The sequence below is a fragment of the Wyeomyia smithii genome, chromosome 3 (genome assembly GCF_029784165.1).
Source record: "Wyeomyia smithii strain HCP4-BCI-WySm-NY-G18 chromosome 3, ASM2978416v1, whole genome shotgun sequence".
In the NCBI taxonomy this organism is placed as follows: domain Eukaryota; kingdom Metazoa; phylum Arthropoda; class Insecta; order Diptera; family Culicidae; genus Wyeomyia; species Wyeomyia smithii.
The window spans coordinates 233,761,730-233,785,105 of record NC_073696.1 but is presented as its reverse complement, the minus strand read 5'-3'; the positions used below and the strand labels follow the sequence as shown (position 1 = coordinate 233,785,105).

At 40.6% G+C, this 23,376-nt stretch overlaps 1 protein-coding gene across 4 annotated transcripts in view; it reads left to right on the top strand.

The window, feature by feature from the left end:
• The window catches only part of LOC129729832 (ATP-dependent Clp protease ATP-binding subunit clpX-like, mitochondrial), a 48,486-nt gene that overhangs the window by 4,690 nt on the left and 20,420 nt on the right, over positions 1-23,376 (top strand). The window contains exons 1-2 of one of the 4 annotated variants that reach the window (XM_055688673.1): positions 10,754-10,864; positions 11,408-11,616. In XM_055688673.1, the coding sequence (XP_055544648.1) occupies positions 11,544-11,616 (73 nt within the window). In that variant the 5' untranslated portion in view covers positions 10,754-10,864; positions 11,408-11,543. Of the gene's footprint in view, positions 1-10,753; positions 10,865-10,961; positions 11,290-11,312; positions 11,334-11,407; positions 11,617-23,376 lie in introns of those variants that run through there. The other 3 variants (XM_055688674.1, XM_055688675.1, XM_055688672.1) reach the window with 3 other exon arrangements.

The window sequence follows — 23,376 nt, the reverse complement described above, 5'->3', positions numbered from 1 at the left end:
AACACATTTCGAGTACAGTCAGGTTTTTTTACGCGGGGGATACGTACCTCGTAAAAAAACGCGTAAAAAACCGCGTTATTTAGAAAATCCGCGTAAAAAAACCGCGCTTATCCAAAAATCCGCGTAAAAAAAAACCGCGTTAATTCAAAAATCCGCGTAAAAAAACACGTTTTCTAAAAAATCCGCGTAAAGTAGTCCAGCAAGAAGGGCTTTAGAAAAAACCCGAGACACTCTAGAATCAGTATTTAATACAGTATTTAATTGTCCTCTTTGACGGTGTTTCCGGATCTTTCGGTGGCCGGAGTGTATTTTTTGGACTATGTTTTTTACTAGATAAACACTTAAACGTTTCTGATTCCAAACCCACGTTAATTTGGAAATTCGTGAATTTTTTTTTGAATTAGCGCGGTATCGCGTAAAAAAAAACCGCGTTAATTCGAAAATCCGCGTAAAAAAACGCGTTAATTCACAAATCCGCCTAAAAGAAACCTCGTAGAAAAAAACCTGACTGTATTTCGTCTGAATACACAGGCGGTTCCTAAAGCTGCTTAGAATATGTTCCCTACCCTAATATAATTGTCGGTGTGAATTAAATCTTGTAGGTCATGTAAACTACAAAAAAATGTTGTCGTGGTCAGAAAACCTTTGTGTTGCAATCCATTGCGAGCTTCCACATAATTTGTTGATGCTCGTAGCAATTTCAGGCCATCTAAAAAATAAAATTGTAAATGGTACCGTGGAATGGGGTGGAATTGATCACCTGAAGATTCGTGATAAAAGTTAAAGGGTATGTGCTTGAGTGCACAAACGTAGGCTTGACGTGGGACTATTGTGGGTGTAAAGATTTAATTCTGCCATAGCCATATAGTGCTGGGACTATCCGGATTGAAATATCCGGATATCCGACCTCGGATATCGGACAAATATCCAAAATCCGGATCAATCGGATATCCGAATATTATCCGACAGGATATCCGGATTTTCGGATAGTCGGATATCCGGATATTGTATCCGAACATAGTTTAATGCGAATTATGTAAATAAATACTTACGAGGGGATGAAGGATTGTGAAAAAAGCCATTTTTCGCGTTACATTTCATTCGAACGGGCTTAATAGATAGAAAAAAAAATCCGGATATCCGGATATCCGACTACTCGATTATCCGTATCCGGATATCCGAAAAGTATTCGTTTACACATCCGTGATCCGAGCTTCGGATAACCGGATCACGAATATATCCGGTTAAAAGTCCAAACGTAAAATACCATACACAACAATCCATGAACAAAAAAAACACACACACGCTACTCACACACATACACGCTACTCACACACACATACACACACACGCTACTCACACACACACACACACACACGCTACTCACACACACACACGCTACTCACACCCACCCACACACACACACGCTACTCACGCACACACACACTCACACACACGCTACTCACACACACACACGCTACTCACGCACACACACACACACACGCTACTCACACCCACGCTACTTACACACACACGCTACTCACACCCACACACACGCTACTCACACACACCCACACACACGCTACTCACACACACACACACGCTACTCACACACACACACGCTACTCACACACACACGCTACTCATACACACACACGCTACTCATACACACACGCTACTCATACACACACACACACGCTACTCACACACACCCACACACACACACACCCACAAACGCTACTCTCACACACACGCTACTCTCACACACACGCCCACCCACGCTACTCTCTCACACACACTCCCACGCTACTCACACACACACCCACGCTACTCTCTCACACACACGCCCACGCTACTCTCACACACACACCCACCCACGCTACTCTCACACACCCATCCACGCTACTCTCACACACACACACACACACACACACACACACACACACACACACGCTACTCACACACCCACGCTACTCACACACACACACGCTACTCTCACACACACACACGCTACTCTCACACACACACACACACACACACACACACGCTACTCTCTCACACACACACCCACGATACTCTCAAACACACACACACCCACGCTACTCTCACACACACACCCACGCTACTCTCACACACACACCCACGCTACTCTCTCACACACACACACCCACGCTACTCTCACACACACACACACACACACACACACACACACACACGCTACACACACACACACACACACACACACACACACACACACACACACACACACACACACACACACACACACACACACACACACACACGCTACTCAGACACAGACACTTGGTATACGACACACTATACCTACACAAATTACTATCGGCAGCATCCAAACGGCTTCCAAGTCTTCCAATGGTCCCTTCTAACGGCTTCCAATGGTTCCCAGTGCCGATCACGTCCAGTTTCGGGCTGTATTCCAACAACGATATCTGAATTAGATTACCACTGGTGGGGTCCAACTCAGATCGAAGGGAAGCCGAACTGTTCGCTTTGACGGTCGACCAGGGAATGAGCTTCTCTCAACACGGAATATCCTTTTATAGCGTCACTCAGTGTGGGAAACTTGGGTGATTGGGGGAAGAACCAATCACGTGGAAGCATCTCTGCTTTCTTTCTTCGTCGCTTACGTTGGGTGATGAATGCGATGCCAATTGGCTGGCAATGCCTGAATGCGTAAAATCATTTCGTCTATGTTTTTGAAGTCTGCGTTAGGGAAATATACCAATCGTATGAAAAATGTATGTGGATATTCGACCTTCAAACTTTCCCGCAATTTTCACGGAGTAATAAGAAAATGGTAACTAAAATTATCATGTTATACAAATCTTGTATGTTTTAGCTTTCCAACGGAATATTAACTATTGAAATCGGAACAGTTGTTTGAGCGCTATTAGCATTTAAAATCTTTCATTCCGCCAACCAAAATCGTTACATGTTCAATCCAGTTTTTCCAGAAGGTACCTTAGTGTAGTGTAGAAAGACGTAGTCCCACGTCAAAAAATACTACTAATCAAAAGATATTGCTCTTACAACACTAGGCAATGTAAACGTGTCCTTAAATGCAACTTTTGCATGATTCACATACCTGTCAAAGTTAACCCTTGCATGCCCGGTGCAATTTTTCATATTTTCGAAAAATTCTTCTAACTCAGTCAAAACTCAATCAAATTTGATCAAACAAGTTTTTAAATAACAAAAAAAGTTGAACTTACTTAAAGTAATCTTAGATAAGGGTTAATTACGTTAAATTTGGAGAAGTGAGTAAAGTTTGAGAAAAGCTCAAAAAATGTAATTTTCAACATTGATCATTCCATACCATCAACGAAATACTGATGAATTCGCAGGAAACCACAAAGATTTTAATTTCAGAGCTAGTTTTTGAGCTTTTGCAACAAACCGAATTAAAATCGGTCTAACGACGATCAAATAAGAGCATATTTAGCAACAAGCAGCTCGTGAACCAAGATAAACGAATTTTAACCTGAAATATCGTTATTTTCGTTTCCAAACTAGCTGTAAATTATATTTTTCTGTACAGAAATCATCATTTATCTTTAGCATATCGAAATTAAAGCACATTTCCAAAAGAATGTATTGCTTTCAATGGTGATCAATTTCACCCCAATTTACCTCATAGTACCTTATAGAATTATCGAATTTATTTCATGAAGTAGACGATAGAAATTTCACCAAAAGCCATAGAGGTTTAGTGGAGCACATCCCAGTACTTGTTTTAAAATTATACTATTTCGGGAAAAATGTACATGAAACTAGTTAATTGGAAATTGTTATAAAAATTGATCAATTTCACCCCGTTCCATGGTACTCAGGTTTAGTTCTTACCTTACCTTACCAGTCAGCTCCAGGTCGAAGTGTCCCTTGCTGTTCGAAGAAGTCGTCAGCAGTCACCAGTGAGCTCAGGTACACGAACTCGTCTACTACCCCGATTTCATCACCGCTAATGTGAATTCGTGGTGGGAGGTTGATACTGTCTTCTCTGGAACCTCTTCCTCTCATGTACTTAGTCTTCGATGCGTTTATGGCCAATCCAATTCGTCCGGCTTCTGCCTTCAGTCTAATGTACGTCTCCGTCATCTTCTCAAGAGTTCGTGCTACAATGTCAATGTCATCGGCGAAGCCAAAGAGCTTAGCAGACCTTCTGAATATCATGCCACTCGTGTCGATACCAGCCCTACGTATCACACCTTCCAAGGCGATTCTGAATAGCAAGCACGATAATCCATCCAGAGGGCACAGTGTACCTTCCATCCACTTTTTCTGTACTACCTCCTCCTCCCAAATCTTAGCAGTAACCCAGTGTAGCGCCTTAGCCAGTATTTCGCCATCGTGTTTCAACAGATGTTTTTCAGTCGGTCGATCTCTTCTTTAACCTCCTGGAGGTCAGGGTCTGGAAATCTGTCGTCATCTGCACGTACACCGAGATCTACTACCTCTGCGTCGTCGTCCTCTGCTACATCGCCGTTAAGGTGCTTTTCGTAATACTGCTTCCACCTTTCAATCACCGTGAGAAGGTTACCATCCGGGCCCCGGCACATGTCGGCTTGTGGCACAAAGCTTTTGCGGGAGCAATTTAGCTTCTCGTAGAACTTTCGTGTTTCATTCGCACGGTACAGTTCCTCCATCGCCCCCCGATCTCAATCTTCCTAATGACGCTTCTTTTGTAACATCGAGTTTTGCCTGTTCCCTCCAGTCAACTTCAAGAGTAGCTGAGCCAAGATGCTCTTACGTTGGTAATGCTGCTTCCAGCTGCTGCGAGTACTTCCGTGCAACTTCGGCGTCCCGTAGTTACCCGATGTTTGGTCGCGCTGGGCGACTTTGACGCGTATTTCGCACCGTCGAAAGTTTTCCTAGTGTCCTAGGCCTAGTCAGAATACTTTGTGCTGGTAACATTAATTATCCCAAAAGATCATGTACTATATCTCCTGTTATCATTTTTGATTGTTAAACATTGCATTTGTTTACTGTCCTTAGTCTTTTCAAAAAAGAAGTACACGACATTCTAGGTTAATTACACGACGTTTCGGCCGTTTTGGTGGCCTTTTTCAAATCGATCGTTGAATGGAGCATACAAACTATTTCAAAGAGACCAGTAGCAGTTTCTCGATGAATATTGCGAGAAAGTTTTCATCACAGCCGCGCCAACAACTAGACTACAGCACTGAAAATTACATCGTAATTATCTCCCTCCCAGCTGGTCTCAAGGTACGATGCTGGCCTAACAAGCCAGTTGTCGTAGGTTCGAGTCTCGGCTCGGGAGAGATTGTTAGTGTTAGTAGGATCGTAGCGCTGGCCCCGCAATTGTCCGGTACACTTAACAGTTGGCTGCGAAGTCTGTGTATAATAAACAGAAAGTCGAGTTCCGAATCGGAATGTAGCACCAATACTTTGCTTTTTGCTTTGCTTAATTCTCGTAAAGGAATACTGCGTTGAAAATATTTAAGAGATAAACAAAGCGCTTGAAATATATAAACAACTTTTATCCATGTTATGCAGAACAACATTCAATCAGTCGTGTTATATAGTCGTGTTATGGCTAACGCATATTATGGCTACATCCATATGTGAAAATAATATTATGGCTAACGTCGCTTATGACTATCGCACGTATGGCAACCGTTCATATAGCTAACGTATTTATGGCTGTTGGGGTGTCACCGCAGGTGGATACGTCTAAAACTAAGTACACTAAAGTCGCTTTTTACGCGGGGGATACGTGCCGCGTGAAAAAGCCGCGTAAATTCCGGAGTCCGCGTAAAAAAAACCAGCGTTAATTCTGCATTCCGAGTGAAGAGAAACCGAAATCCGGGCAAAAAAAATACCGCGTTAATTCCGGAATCCGCGAAAATAAAAACCGCCTTAAATTCCGGAATCCGCGTAAAAAAAACGCGTAAATTCCGGAATCCAAGTAAAAAAACGCGTAAATTCCGGAATCCGCGTAAAAAACTCGCGCAAAAAAACCGCGTAAAAAGCTACCTTAGTGTATATGCTAGCCGGCGGAACCGAAGCAGACCGACAACGCCTAGGCAGTAGAAATACGATCGACGGCGATGAGTTCGAGGCAGTCAACAAGTTAGTTTTCTCGGCACTTTTAACTGAGGATAATTATATCAGCCGTAAGATCCGAAGGCGTATTAGCGGAAGTCGTTTATACTATGGGCTCTACAAGCAATTACGGTCAAACAGACTAAGACCACGTACGAAGTGTAACCTATACAAAACGCGACCGTTTGTTCTCTACGGGCATTAAACGTGGACAATGCTCGAGGAGGACCTGCGAGTGCTCGGAGTTTTTGAACGACGGGTACTGAGGATGGTCTTTGGCGGCGTGCAGGAGAACGGAATGAAGGGGGAGGATGAACCATGAGCTCGCGCAACTCTACGGCGAACCCAGTATTCAAAAGGTGACTAAAGCTGGACGGATACGCTGCGCAGGACATGTTGCAAAAATTCCGGACAACTACCCTGCAAAGATGGTGTTTGGAAGAAGACGGCCAGGGGCGCAGTGGGCAAGGTGGGTAGACCATGATGGGTGGAGCGAGATCTGGTAGGGAGTACACGATGTCCCGGGTATTGGAGAGCGGCAGCTAATAACCGAATAAATTAAAGAAACTTTGTGAATCAGGCCATGTCATTATGGCGAAATGCCAAATAAATAAATAAAATAACGTCATTCAACAAAATTACTTAAACTACCCCAAGCACCCAGTCAACCACAAATCGTATATCAATGTATGAAAATTATCGCAAATATATCTCAACGAAGTCGAAATCGTATAACACGCTTTTTATCATGCGCAGAAATTCATCTTGAATTGTAAATCATGGTGGAGTCTTACCGATTTGCGATTGTAGGCTTAGAGTTGTAAGACAGTGTGAAACAAATCTATCGGATATAATCGTATATAAATACGTATATCAATGAATTGCATACCATTATTCCTCAGTACGTATATCACCTCCAAAATAGTACGTAAATGCTGTTTTTGTGCATCAAATGTGAGTTTTTATGATATATATGAGTGCGGATATTGGAATCAAAATATTATTATATGTATGAAAATATTGACTGGGCAGTAGGGTGTTCCAAAGATCATAGAAAATGGTGTTACGAACAAACTTTTGTTCGGCGGCAGCTCTAGAAAATGATGTTTTGCAACTGGCCCCGATGACTTTTTTGAAAAAATCGGTTTTTCTTATGTTAAATCTAAAAAATATGTCCAGTTATTCAATTTTTCATGAAACCTAATCCTTTCATATTTTTTACAGGTTCCTTAGGGTTCAAACTGTAAGGGAAAAATTCGTTTCGGATTGATTATCGTTAATTTATTTTCCTAAAAAAAATCTATCGTTTGGAAAAAAGATTTTTCAAGTATATTTTGATCAATAAAATTGGGTATTAAACCTAATGCTCTCACCAACTGAATACCATTTAAAGTTGGGAATTTTTATGGGGTAGAACATTGCCAAAGACTACATGGCTCTAAAATAACTTGATTTTGAGTTGTTCTTGATGTGAGTTATTTGTTATTTTAGGGCCATGTAGTCTTTGGCGATGTTCTTCCCTATAAAATTTCCCAACTTTTAATGGTATTCAGTTGGTGAGAGCATTAGGTTTAATACCCATTTTTATTGATTGAATGTCAAAGTATACTTGAAAAATCTCTTTTCCAAACGATAGAAATTTTTTTAGGAAAATAAATTGACGATAATCAATCCGAAACGAATTTTTCCCTTACAGTTTGGACCCTAAGGAACCTGTAAAAATATAAAAGAATTAGGTTTCATGGAAAATTGAATAACTGGACATGTTTTTAGATTTAACATAAGAAAAACCGATTTTTTTCAAAAAAGTCATCGGGGCCAGTTGAAAACACCATTTTCTAGAGCTGCGGCCGAACAAAAGTTTGTTCGTAACACCATTTTCTACCATCTGGAGGGTGAGCCCCCGGGATTCCAGACATGTGCAATTTTGGGACACCCTACTGGACAGTAAAGTAAGTTTTTGAAAATTCGAATCCATCACTTATAATCATCCTATACGAAACCGAAAAAGCTCCAGAGATGGAGCCGGTTTGCAACTAATATTTTCATCGACATCAGCGCGTTTAAGGACAATCTTATAGAAGCATCATGAAATACGCTGTTGGAAGTAAACTGCTGACCACTGCTGACCACTGCTGAGCAAATAAAAGTGTTGAATAATGAGAATGCTACATGTTAATGCTGCTACTTGGAGTAATTCAGTGAATAAATTACGATAACAGCTATTTATGCGTTTAAAGTAAAACGTTTGTGAAAAATGTTTCAGGGGACTAATTCAATCGAATTAGCAGAACAACTCGAAAAATTGTCGAAATTTTTGTCGTGTAGTGCTAAACTACACAAATCATCAAATCAAAAAACGTTACAACGTTATTTGGTCATCTTTTCGAAAAAGTTTGCGATTGTTTTAAGTGAAACATAGTGGGTTGAACGTTCTAAAATATAACGACTATGAATACGCTAATCAAAACTCTAAATAACAAGTACACTAAAGTCGCTTTTTACGCGGGGGATACGTGCCGCGTAAAAAAAAAAAACGTTGATTCCGGAATCCGCGTAAATTCCGAAATCCGCATAAAAAAAACCGCGTGAATTCCGGAATCCGCGTAAAAAAAACCCGCTTAAGAAAAACCGCGTAAAAAGCGACCTTAGTGTATTAGTTATTTTGTGATAATAATACGTAATTTAGATTGAATTATTACACTCTACTGTAGCTGAATAAAACAAATTAGTAAATTTTAGCAATAGATACTAGTGACTTATGCTAAAAACTCGATAGGAACTTCCGTAGAAAATGTCTAACTTTACATTTCTCGTTCCCACTTTAATTCTGTGTCGATTGCTTGTGGGTGTTAATTCGGTTCAGAAATTTGTCACACGTGCCACGGGCATGTGCTTTCACGCATGATATATTCGTTTTTAGGTACTGCATTCAGCAAAAAAGGCAGTTCCAAATAAAAATATGTAGCATTTTTCACATATTTTTGATTAATTTTTTTATACAAATAATATCTTGAGATTTATAAAAGAAAAAAATCGTAAGGTGATCGAGTTCAACGAAAATCTCTGTACCTAAAATAATCGCTGATCTTAATGGTTTTTAAATCGATCATGTACATGGTATCAACAACTTCACAGAACTGCCGGATAGTGACAAAAACGTTCCTCGGTTTCAAAGTGCTTTTTTAGTGATGGTTTGAAGAGATATTTGCAAGCGTGGTAAGCTACTGCTTCGAATAAGTCGCACAACTAACACCATATATTAGAAAACGGCAATTTTTGAGAAAGTAGCAGTGCCACGCGTGGATAGAATGTACGGAGAAGATCATTACATGTTTTAGAAGAACAACGCAACCTTCACATAGTGAATCTGGTTCATTTTTGAAGTTGGGAAATTTTAACCGACTTTTCAGCCAAAGATAAACAGCCTTTCAGTTCACCAGAACTGAATCACTTGGATAACCTCGTAAGATACAGAATACCTACACTGGCCCGATTAAAAACCGTAATCCTTCGTGCATGGGACAAAATGTTTATGGAGTTCGTTCGTGCCGTCTGTGACGGATTTGAAAAACGTCTGAAGCTCGTCAAAAGGGCTAAAGGTGGAGTTTGTTAATTAATATTATATTGCTTTTCAATTAAAAAAATAATTAATGAGAGCCGAACAATTTCTATGAGAATATATTGGACACGGCGTGAATAACAATGAGAACCGTATATTTTATCAGCGATCATTTAAGGTGAAACGGGACGTGGTCGCGATCAACTAGAATTTGGCAATCTAATGTTTTCTTGATTTATGAAGACTACGTACATGAAACTTTGATCAATTGTTTTCACAACTGTTGCATGCCTGAAGTAGCAATTTGAGTGCTGTTTATTTAGTGGAAGCCGAATTTTTTACGATCAAAATACAGAAGTAAAAAGAACTCTAACCTCAAAATTGTATAGGAAAAGGCCACAATCCCGTTTCACCTTAATTTTGTGAAGGTTATATGCTATGTTTGGTTACATCCGAAGCAAATACGGCCAAATGATGAATAAAACATCCGCTGATCTGCGTTACATGAAAACCATTGGAAGAACGTACAAGTGAATTATTTTACGTTACCTCGCGAATCGATCCGAACTAATTCATTTCCGACTGTTTTTAAGATTTATTACGTTACTAAAAAGGTTTGTGAGATTATATGGCGTCTCTCAAAAAGTTGTTCAGCATCCGCAACTACAAAGATACTCACTACCAGAAGTGTTGCTGATCAAAATACGGAAGCGAAATTTAGAAATATATCAACATTTGTCAACAATTATCGTATGCTGTAAACGGAATATATTTTGTAAAAATAAATTTTGTCTTACCCAATTTCCAATCACCCAAAACTTACTAGTTAGAGATCAACAAAACTTCGAGGTTAATCTTCAAAACAGTTATTTGTTATTCTCCAATTGAAGTTACATAGAAACAATGTAATTTTATATGGTAACCGAAATTGTTTTTATTATTTGAAACAACAACTATTTTCAAAGTGAATTTACAACCTTTCTTTATGTGTTATCTTTTGAGCCATTTAATTACCTCTCCTGTATTGGCGCACACACTGGTAGGTGTGCTCACAGGAGAAACAAATCAATTTTCAACTGGCTGTCTGCGTCGTTGTTCGCGGCTCGATCTACGGTGACGCTCTATGCGAACAGTAAACCTGCCTCAACCATCAAGCCGGACGGACGGACGGACTGTCTCGCGAAACTCTACAATAACGCGGTAGGATTTCGGAATAGTTTGTTTACGACTCTGCTTCAAAGCAAAGGTCTGACGAAAATAAATTAGAACGAAAGTAAAGTACCTAGTGCATTGCTCTGGTAGTAGTGATTGTTTCTTAGGAAAATGAAAGTGAACGTGTTAAACATAAGCTCGACGAAATTTTAGTGACTCGTTTTGACAGGTTGAATGTCGCGTTGCCAGATTGCTGCTAGCTTTAAAAATTGCGAAAAACTGTTGCGAGGACAAGTTGTACACACGAATTAATAGTTTACCGGGCCAATCTTTTCTCCGTTCGGCTGGCACGGGGTGCGCGGGTTGAGATTTCAACTGTTTTCAACGGAGCGGGCTTGATTGAGAGAGGTTGACGTAACGCGTGAAAAAGCTGAGCTACGAAATAAGCTAGTTTTATTTTAGTGACTACCAAGGTGTTTTTCTTTTCAGAAGAACGCCATTAGATGAGGACAGTTTTGTTAGATCAATGAATGCGAGGTTTTTTTCACGCGTGTTACTAATTATCATTCTTTTCTCGTTTTTTTTTTTCAGAAATCAATTGTGTGTTTGGAAATAGAAAGATTTTATAGTTATTCGAATTGTAGTGATCCAAAGTGAGAGTGAATTTCAACTGCGCGAAAAGTAATAAACAGATAAAGATCAACAGGAGTAACAAGCATCAGTCGAAATGCGCAGCGTGAGAAGCAGCCTTACCATCGGACGACTGGCAATTTACCCGAAGAATTCCAATATTCGAACAGGTCAGTACATTACTTCATATCCTTGACATTGACGTGTGTTTTACTCTACTGTTCAACTTTATCAATACGCTAGACGTACATATAATAAACTGTGGCTCATTTTTTATGCCTAGAACCGTTTTCAATCAGCGTAGTCGCGAACACATGTTTGCAGACGCACAGGTCATAAAAACCGCAACTTATGACCGAAACGAAGATCACAGTGCCGACTTGTGGCAAAACTTATCGCAGCTTCGCGTCAAATGGTCACCACTTTGGTGCTAATTGCCAGCGCACAGCGTCCAAAATACCCAAAAAGGGCCAACATCATTTATCATCTTCTAAAGGTCCTTCTCCTAAGAATCAAGGTAGTAAAATGGCAAACCAATTTCCGGTACCTCTTTAGGCGTTGGAAGACAGTGTTAAATTTGATTGTCTTGAAAAAAAAAAAACAGAATATAGTCTCTGTTGTTTAAAAAATATCCGGTTGATGACAACTATCGCAAGCATCTTCAAGATAAGATCAGAAATGGCAGGTCACATTGATGTGTGGACTGAGACCTTACTTTTTCGAACGGATACATAGAAAAGGCTGTCCGACTGACCTCATCCGATTTATGTCTGCTGTTTTTGGTGGCGCTGAGAGCACAGGTTCATCTGGCAACAATCAAAAAACAGCAACAAAAATACGTCAATTTCCATAAAATTTAAAATCCGCGGTTACCTATCGTCTCACTGCGCCGGCTACAGGGTTTGATTCCGCGTGGCGATAACTGGTCAAAACGAGGACGAGACAACCGATGCTGGATGTGATGGAAAGCAATGACTAGCCACAGATAGCCACTGTCGGTGGGGGAAGAGGAATCGGCTAGCAGTCGAAAACAAGTTTGAACAATCAATTCAATATTTGAACGAGAAAAATGCCGGCTGACCTTGATCTTGGCGCACGCTTATATACCCGGCCATAGCAGATGCTCAGCTTAGGTCGTCTTGGTCGATGATTTGCTGACGTTGCTGCAGGACTAATCGCAGCGAAATGTACAGAAATGGTCGTTTGGCGCTCGAGGGCTTCCGCATAGACCTCCGTTTAGCGCTAGCGGGTGAAGATAGCATTGAAAAGTTCAACCTGAACGTTATGGATTGCCGTGTAATTGGGAGCGTCCGCTACGTTTCTAATATTGGTTTGGAAACAGCATAAAATTAGACCTCTTTAGCCAGACATTTTGAGCCACTGCTTAAAATCTCGATAGATAACCAAACATGTCACTAGAACAATGCAGCACATCGTACGACTCCAGTGATAGTTGGTATCGCCTCTGTAAATATATAAGATGACAACCAATGAATGGAATGACGTGCTTGCTTGTTTTGAACAGAACTTCGAAATCGTACGACTGTCGATTTAATACCGAGAAAAAAACGCAAGTGTATTCTTGCATATGAATGATTTGACTGACTGGTAGGGTGCATTGTAAACTCTTATCTCATTTAAAATAAAGCAAAGTTAACGCACGTGCATAATTTTATTTATGTTATTCTCGCCAGACGCTCAACAAAACATGCGTTAGACTTTCTATAGTCTAGTGTTTCTGCTTCGATTTATTGACTAGATTGATTTTGAAGGTTGAGTTAAAAACGGTTGAGCACACGGATACTTGAAAATGCTGTTATTGGAATATTTCAAATATATTTTTCGAAATTTTTGGAGGCAAGAAAACTCATAGAAGCTACGCAAGAATTTACTGACAAAATGTGATTGCGTCGTTATGGGAATGAAACTTACTGCGAGACTGTGTCCGTATTGTTTCGTATTGAAAATGTATAACCAATACGTTTCTTTGATCATTTTGCATAGGAACCATCTTAATTACAAACACTCCGAGCAGCTTCCATCGAATACCTCAAGCTTTAACTGTGTCTCAAAGGAAGATGATCTTAGTTTCTGTTTTTCAATAAAACTTGAGGTTTTCTTAAATGTTTTTGTGTTGATTTTATCAATATGTATTATAAAAATTAAAAATATATTTAAAACTTACTTTACTTTATATGCGATCTTGGGCTAGTCTTCTGCATTCGCTCTTAACACCCCCGATCGGCCGTGCCCATCTACACCACACATCGAATACGGGGTCTATCAAAAAGTCGCTGGTCGCTACTCAAGCATTCGTGCCGCGTGGCTAGCCCACTGTAGCCTGCCGTATTTTATCAGCTTGATATCCGCATGTTATGATATGCATATACCTAGCGTCCATATGGCTCGTATCTCGTCCTTTTCATAGATATTCCCATCTATCACAATCTCAGTACCAAGAATCTACGAATTTCCACGCTCTCTACCAGGCTCCATGTACTTAATTTTGCTAGAGTTGATGGTAAGTCCAATTCTCGCTGCTTCCCTCTTGAAGGGCACGTTTACCTCTTCTTTTTAAAACTGTTGGTATCAATATTATCCATTGCACGCCAGCTCTCCGTACTGCACTCTCCAAAACTATGTAAACCAAAAGATTCGAGAGCCCGTCACCTTGCTGCAGACTGTCCAACGGCACGAAATCACGCCTGACGCCTGGTGAAAAAATCATCAAGGGTGGCACAAATCAGCTTAATCAGTTTTGTTGGGAAACCGTGTTGAAGCGTAATCTGTCATCACTCGTCATTATCCCCTCTTGCGACTTTAACCATGTGGTCTTTTCAATTGTCAAGTGCCGGAAATTCACTTAATTTTTTACATTTTTTATTGTTAAACTTCCAGTACATTTTATACTTCTAAAATGCAAAAGCTTGATTATTGACTTGGTGGCAACAATGAATTATAAGTCAGAAAAAAACCACGTGGTCATTTCGTTTAAACCCCCCCCCCCCCTTCGTGGTCTTTCGTGGTCATTTGACAAACCCCCCCGTCCCTCGGTTATGACCACGTGGTTTAGGAACGGCCCGTTGCTGGGATTCCCGGGATCCTCGGAAAATTACGCAAGATTCACAATAGTTTCCTATAAAACAGTGCAATAAAACTAAATACTCTATCAAAACACGAAACTGACGTCATCAAAATGTATAGCGGTACTGAAGAAGGCATTACACGAAACAAATATTTGCTTGAAATGACGGTCAATATTTGCTTGCCTTGTAATATCAAATTATTTAAATATCAAATGGTCTGAAACTGGCTTATTTTGAGTCGTATGGAACAGATTATTTGATATTTTATCGTTTCCTTCCGGTTTGTCTCGTTCTTTCACAGAAAACCATTGAATAACGAAACGTTTCAGTTAATTAATCAAAACTTTAAAACGAAATTTTACTATCTATTCAACTGTGATACCAACTCCAAATGAGTTTGAAATATTGTTCTGAGATTTACTACGCAGTTTATTTTTTTTTCAAATTCGCATTGGTGATGGCATAGTAAATATATTTGATATTTGCTACCGTTGAAGTAAACAGAATTATGAGCAAATATTTGGCATAGTGTAACAATATAGCGCAGTATAGTGCGAAGAAATATTTTGCCCAAAGACGTCCATACCAAATATAGTAAATATTGAACTCGTCTAACCTGCCTAACACTCAGCTCTCTTCAACAAACTGAAAGTATCGAACACTCCAGTTTCTAAGAAATGAATCGAGAGCTGGTGACTAAGAAGTGTTCCAGAAATTAAACACCAGCGGTGATTGAGCGGACTTAAGTAAATTTTACAGAAGGAAATTTATTTGGGCTTAATGGAAAATTGTCAGTCGATCTGAAGCGATTATTTGACGAAATAAAAACCCTGAAACCCTGAAAATCTTCTACAAATATTTGCAACAAAAATCGATCGAGAATTTTGGTGTGAACTTTTTTGTTTTTTTAGTAGCTCATTTTTGCTAAGAAATTTTTCCGGGTCCCGGGAATTCCCGGGATATGAGATTTTTCATTCCCGCTCTCCGGGAAATCAATCCCCGTGAATATTGGAAACCCTAAATGGAATGTATGAGAAAAAAGAAAAATTTTACCCTCGGATTTCGGCAGTAGCGATCAAAAGTTTCGTCTTCTCGGAAAAAAACCCTGCAAAATCTTAGTTCAATTGGACTTCGGACTGTGGAGTCTCGAAGCGGTCATAGTTGTACTTTTTTGGTCGATGAGAAATACACAGAAATTGTCGAAATTGTCAAAATCGAAATTATTTTTGAACAAATGTCTTGAAAAAACATAAACCTTCGAGATCTGGTGCTGTTTTCAAAAAAAAAAAAAACATCTTTCTGGGCAAGACTTTCTGACTCCTAAAAAGTTGATTATTAAACAAACATTTGTTCAGAGATTGCTAGATTTCGACGGTTCATGCATTTCTAAAACATTTGGCATAAAAGAAATTCGATATCGGAAATTTCTTGTTTTTTTTATCCGGCAAAACAGTGAAACTTTGTGGCACGACTTCCGGAAGTTATATTACAAAGACTATATACATCTTCAAGACCTTTGCCAGAGACTTGTAATACATCAGTCCTCCTACGTGCGGAGAAAATGATGACTGCCTGGAATAAAGTCAGTTGCTAGACTGATTTTATTAAATTCTTCTCAAACCTAATCTTCTCAAACCCCGGAGAAAAACAGTCCTCTTTTCCGAAGAAAAACTTATCGCCACTTTTTATTCTTGTCACCTATTCATTTCATTATTTATTTTATTTTCTCCTGTATGTGATAACACACACGAGGTGTGTGATGTATTCCACACTTCTATCATCAACAATTTCACTATTGAGAGTAAGTGACATGTTTATTATAATTCGTGCTTGTGTGTATGCCTACCTTTCTACGCTTACTATTTCGAGCCTTGTTGCCTCAGGCCAATATAATCGCCAATTACAATTCGCTGGAGAGGTTTCAACTGAATGGCCTTTTCTGACCAGTTTTATTGTAAGAGGGATTTATTTTTGTCAAGAGGTGTTTGACGAGGCTTTGAAAAATTTAAAAATTGATGGGGGGGGGGGACCTGAGAATAAACCCATGCTTAAGTCCGTTGACATCGAATGACCCTGATTCTCCTAAGATTCGAACCCATGAACACCACCGCTTGTCAAAGCGGACTCTGTCACCTTGTAGCTACGGTATCTAGCATCAGCAGTTTATTCCGGCGAAGGAATGTCGAGAAAATGTCATTTTTGAGACCACGCAACATATACCTACCCTACTGTTTATGTCTTGCGACAAACATCATTTCGAATGTTGTTCTCGAATTGATCGCTGACTGAACTACGCAACGATTTATTTAAACAGCATTCACGTTGCACGGTAAGCGGTATCGCTGAAGATAGCAAGAAAACACTTCATCTTTTACGTTGTTCTCTCCTATTCTCTCTCTTCAATATTCTCCCGCAGTTTTTTTTCCTTGGTGCTACATTCCGATTCAGAACTCGACCTTCTTGTTATTATACACAGACTTCGCAGTCAACTGTTAAGTGTACATGTCAATTGTGGGGCTAGCGCTACGATCCTACTGACACTAACAGTCTCTCCCGAGCCGAGACTCGAACCTACGACGACTGGCTTGTTAGGCCTGCATCGTACCTCGAGACCAGCTGGGAGGGTTCCCGCACTTATATTGTATCTTACATTATGTGAGCGCGCCAAACCACTTTTTTTATTATCCTGTTTTGCTACATGATGGTCATTGATTTAGGATTGATTTTGAGTCGTATGGAACAGATTATTTGATATTCTATCGTTACCTTCCGGTTTGTCTCGTTCTTTCACAGAAAACCGTTGAATAACGAAACGTTTCAGTTAATTAATCAAAACTTTAAAACGGAATTTTACTATCTATTCAACTGTGATACCAACTCCAAATGAGTTTGAAATATTGTTCTGAGATTTACTACGCAGTTTATTTTTTTTTTTAAATTCGCATCGTGTAATGGCATAGTAAATATATTTGATATTTGCTACCGTTGAAGTAAACAGAATTTTGAGCAAATATTTGGCATAGTGTAACAATATAGCGCAGTATAGTGCGAAGAAATATTTTGCACAAAGACGTCCATACCAAATACAGTAAATATTGAACTCGTCTAACCTGCCTAACACTCAGCTCTCTTCAACAAACTGAAAGTATCGAACACTCCAGTTTCTAAAAAATGAAGCGAGAGCTGGTGATTAAGAAGTGTTCCAGAAATTAAACACCGGTGATTGAGCGGACTTAAGTAAATTTTACAGAAGGAAATTTATTTGGGCTTAATGGAAAATTGTCAGTCGATCTGAAGCGATTATTTGACGAAAAAAAACCCTGAAACCCTGAAAATCTTCTACGAATATTTGCAACAAAAATCGATCGAGAATTTTGGTGTGACCTTTTTTGTTTTTTTAGTAGCTTATTTTTGCTAAGAAATTTTTCCGGTCCCGGGAATTCCCGGGATATGAGATTTTTCATTCCCGCTCTCCGGGAAATCTATTCCCGTGAATATTGGAAACCCTAAATGGAATGTATGAGAAAAAAGAAAAATTTTACCCTCGGATTTCGGCAGTAGCGATCAAAAGTTTCGTCTTCTCGGAAAAAAACCCTGCAAAATCTTAGTTCAATTGGACTTCGGACTGTGGAGTCTCGAAGCGGTCATAGTTGTACTTTTTTGGTCGATGAGAAATACACAGAAATTGTCGAAATTGTCAAAATCGAAATTATTTTCGAACAAATGTCTTGAAAAAACATAAACCTTCGAGATCTGGTGCTGTTTTCAAAAAAAAAAAAAAACATCTTTCTGGGCAAGACTTTCTGACTCCTAAAAAGTTGATTATTAAACAAACATTTGTTTAGTGATTGCTAGATTTCGACGGTTCATGCATTTCTAAAACATTTGGCATAAAAGAAATTCGATATCGGAAATTTCTTGTTTTTTTTATCCGGCAGAACAGTGAAACTTTGTGGCACGACTTCCGGAAGTTATATTAAAAAGACTATGTACATCTTCAAGACCTTTGCCAGAGACTTGTAATACATCAGTCCTCCTACGTGCGGAGAAAATGATTTTTTTTTTTTTTCCTCACATAACATTTATTTGACACGGCACAAATACAATTTAATGTTTAACGGCGCCAATTATATCTGATGACTTAAAAACTAAAGCAAATTTTTTATCCTCGCTGCCGACTACGAGCTGAAATTAAGTCTAACTTAAAACTAGCATGGGATTTCCAATCAGTGTTTTGTTGTTCAATGGTCGTCTGATAATCGTCGAATGGCATGTATGGATTCGTTCTGCTGAGCCACGATGTCGTGAGTTGGGACAGAGGCTCGTAGTCCTTGGGTCCTGGTTCTGTTGTGCGGGGTCTGGTTGCTGGTTTTGTGCTTAAGGTTCAAACGTGTTCTTGTCGTTTTGTTGGGTGTAGACGGAGGGGAACGGGACTAGACTGGGGCGTGGATGGATTTCAGGAAAACGTATATAAGGGACATGTAGGATAGGTCACGGCTCGCCAAGACATCACGAACAGGAACAGCCGGCTGTCTACCCTCGGCCTGCAGGGAAGCTATTAATTTAGACCTGGCGTCACGGTGTACAGGGCATGACCAAACCACATGCTCTATGTCGTGATAACCTTCACCACAGGCACAGATACCACTTTCCCCGAGCCCAACACGACGGAGGAGCGCGTCAAATCTATAGTGATTGGACATAAGCCGGGACATCACGCAAATGAAATCCCGACCTACATCCAACCCCTTGAACCACGGGTTCGTCGATACTTTGGGGATTATGGAATGTAACCACCTTCCCAATTCCCCTCTGGTCCAAGCATTTTGCCAACTGATGATCGTATTCTGACGTACAAGTGCGAAAAATTCATTAAAGGCAATTGGTCTTTCATAAATATCACCGTTTGTTGCGCCCACCTTAGCCAAAGAGTCCGCTTTCTCATTACCCGGTATCGAGCAGTGAGAAGGGACCCACGCTAAGGTAATCTGAGTAGATTTTTCGGATAAAGCACTCAGATGTTCCCGTATTTTCCCCAGGAAATACGGAGAGTGCTTAACATCTTTCATCGATCGGAGAGCCTCAATGGAACTGAGACTGTCCGTAAAGATGAAATAATGGTCCGTGGGCATTTTTTCGATAATCCCTAGGGTGTACTGAATTGCAGCTAATTCTGCGACGTAAACAGAAGCAGGATTATCGAGCTTATGGGAGACGGTTAAATTGTTATTGAAGATACCGAAGCCAGTGGACCCATCAAGAAGTGATCCGTCAGTGTAGTACATATTGTCGCAGTTGATGTTTCGATATTTATTGGAAAAAATTTTAGGGATCTGCTGCACGCGTAAATGATCCGGGATTCCACGAGTTTCTTCTATCATGGATGTATCGAAAAACACAGTAGAATCAGAAGTATTTGATAAGTCGACACGATTTGGAATATTCGAAGAAGGGTTAATATTTTGGGACATGTGATTGAAATACAATGTCATAAAACGGGTTTGAGAATTAAGTTCGATTAACCTTTCAAAATTTTCAATCACGGGACGGTTCAAGACCTCACATTTGATTAGAATACGAGAAGACAGGCTCCAGAAGCGGTTTTTCAATGGTAGTACTCCAGCTAAAACCTCCAAACTCATCGTATGGGTCGACTGCATGCAACCTAAGGCGATACGCAAACAACGATATTGTATTCGCTCCAGTTTGATCAAATGTGTGTTTGCTGCGGAGCGGAAGCAGAAACACCCGTATTCAATAACAGACAATATCGTTGTTTGGTAAAGCCTTATAAGGTCTCCTGGATGGGCTCCCCACCATTGTCCGGTTATTGTACGAAGAAAATTCACTCTTTGTTGACATTTTTTCATCAGATACCTCACGTGACAACCCCAGGTGCCTTTAGAGTCGAACCAGACACCAAGATATTTGTGTACCAAAACCTGAGAAATCGTTTTACCCATTAATTGTGTTTGAAGCTGAGCAGGTTCATGCTTCCTAGAAAAAACTACTATCTCAGTCTTCTCCGGAGGGAATTCGATACCTAGCTGTAAAGCCCAAGCAGACAAATTGTCCAAGGTATCTTGCAATGGTCCTTGCAAATCGGCAGCTTTGGCTCCTGTAACAGAGATTACACTGTCGTCTGCAAGTTGTCTTATCGTGCATGAATTTGCCAGACATTCGTCGATGTCATTTACATAAAAGTTGTAAAGAAGGGGGCTTAAACATGAGCCCTGGGGAAGACCCATGTAGCTAATGCGAAAAGTTGCCAAATCGCCATGCGTAAAATGCATGTGCTTTTCGGACAACAAGTTGTGCAAAAAATTGTTCAAAATTGGAGAAAATCCTTGTCGGTGAAGTTTACCCGAAAGAATGTCAATAGAAACGGAATCAAAAGCCCCCTTAATGTCCAAGAACGCAGACGCCATTTGTTCTTTACGAGCATACGCCAGCTGAATATCTGTTGAAAGCAACGCAAGACAATCATTCGTCCCTTTGGCACGGCGGAAGCCAAATTGAGTTTCTGATAGTAGACCATTTGATTCGACCCAGTGGTCTAAACGACGGAGTATCATTTTTTCCATCAATTTCCGGATACAGGATAGCATTGCAATCGGCCTATAAGAGTTGTGATTAGAAGCTGGTTTCCCTGGTTTTTGGATGGCGATCACCTTCACTTGCCTCCAATCCTGCGGTACAATGTTTTGCTCCAGGAACTTATTGAACAAGTTCAACAAGCGCCTCTTGGCATTGCCGGGTAGATTCTTCAACAAGTTGAATTTGATTCTATCTAATCCAGGCGCGTTATTGTTACAGGACAGGAGGGCAACTGAAAGTTCTGCCATCGTAAAAGGTGATTCTATCGCGTCGTGGCCCGGAGACGCATCGCGAACAATATTTTGCTCAGGAACAGAGTCCGGACATACTTTCCTTGCAAAATCAAATATCCACCTACTTGAAGACTCCTCGCTTTCGTTGACCGTTACGCGATTCCGCATTCTTCGGGCTGTGTTCCAAAGAGTGCTCATCGATGTCTCCCTCGACGTCTCGTTCACGAACCGACGCCAATATCCACGTTTCTTTGCTTTAGCCAAGCTTTTAAGCTTGGTATCAAGCTCCGAATACCGTAAATAGTCGCCAGGTATACCTCCCGTCTGGTAGGCCTTAAACGCGTCGGATCTTTGCGTGTAGACATCGGAGCACTCTTGGTCCCACCACGGAGTGGGAGGCCGTTCTTTGATCGTTACGCCGGGATATTTCTTCGTTTGGGCTTGCAACGCGGCGTCGAGAATCAAGCCCGCGAGGAGGTTGTATTCTTCAAGTGGTGAATGATGTTGAATCGACTCGACCGCTTTTGAAATCATTTCCTCGTATAACTTCCAATCGACATTTCGTGTGAGGTCATACGGAATGTCAATTGGTCGCATGCGAGTTGACCCGTTGGTAATTGAAATAAGAATAGGCAGATGGTCGCTACCGTGAGGATCGAGGATTACCTTCCATGTGCAATCCAACCGTAGCGACGTCGAACATAAGGATAGATCCAAAGCGCTTGGGCGCGCTGGAGGTTTCGGGATACGTGTCATTTCACCGTTGTTTAAAATAGTCATGTCGAAGTCATCGCAAAGGTTATAGATTAAAGAGGAGCGGTTATCATTGTATGGGGAACCCCAAGCCACGCCATGAGAGTTGAAGTCTCCCAAAATCAAACGTGGCGAGGGAAGAAGTTCTATTAAATCAAAGAGCAGCCGTTGCCCAACCTGTGCTCTGGGGGGAATATATATTGAGGCAATACAAAGCTCTTTACCTTGTATTGGGGAGGTTAATACGATAGAAAGAATAGCACTTTTTAATCCCTAAAAGTACTCCTCCATATGGGGTGTCTCGATCAAGGCGAATAATATTAAAATCATTGAAGTTGAGATCAATATTTGAAGTAAGCCAAGTTTCACAAAGGGAAAATGCATCGCATTTGTTTTTATTTATCAAAACTTTAAACGAATCAATTTTCGGTAAAATACTTCTACAATTCCACTGTAAGACAGAGATAGAATCCTTCATATACGCAGTTGAATTAGGCATCGAAGGATACAATCGCTGCAAGGAGAGGCCATTGGGCAGTCAACTGCTTCAAAAATGATCTAACTGTTGGGAGGAATGCTGTAAGAAAAAATTTAATTGGATCGGGTACATTGAAAGTTTCAAAAATCCAGTCCACAATGTCAGAAAATTTCACTAATCCAGAGTTTGTTTCATCAACTGGGAGTGTAAAAGGAGCAACTGGGGTTTTAGATGTTCCTGGCAGTGCTGGGAACTCCTTCTGGGACTTTAAATTTGCCAGCCCAGGAGGAGTTTGCTTCGGTTTTTCCGCAGCACTGTTTGGTTTGTTTGTAACCTTCATTTCACTTTGAGAAATCTTAGGACCTTTTCTGGGAAGTTTAGGAGAGGAAACACTTTTCCTCTTTCTAGACTCCCCAGGATTGGCGTAAGATGCTCCCGCTGGTGAATCGTCAGAATCGGTTTCCTCAGAGGGCAACAGATCGAAGGGGTTCGAAGTAACGGGAGAAGTGGTAACGGTCTTCTTCAGCATGTCAGCGTAGGAACGCTTTGAACGCTCTTTGAGAGACCGTTTTATTTTATCCCTGCGCTGCATGTACACCGCACATGTCGAGAGCTCATGCAGATTTTCTCCGCAGTGAATACACTTTTCAGCGTTAACACTGCAAGAATCTTCCGCATGAGACTCCCCACACTTGCCACAACGTGCCTTATTGCAGCAGTAGGCGGCTGTATGGCCTAACTGCTTGCAATTCAGGCAGTTCATGACGCGGGGCACGTAGAGCC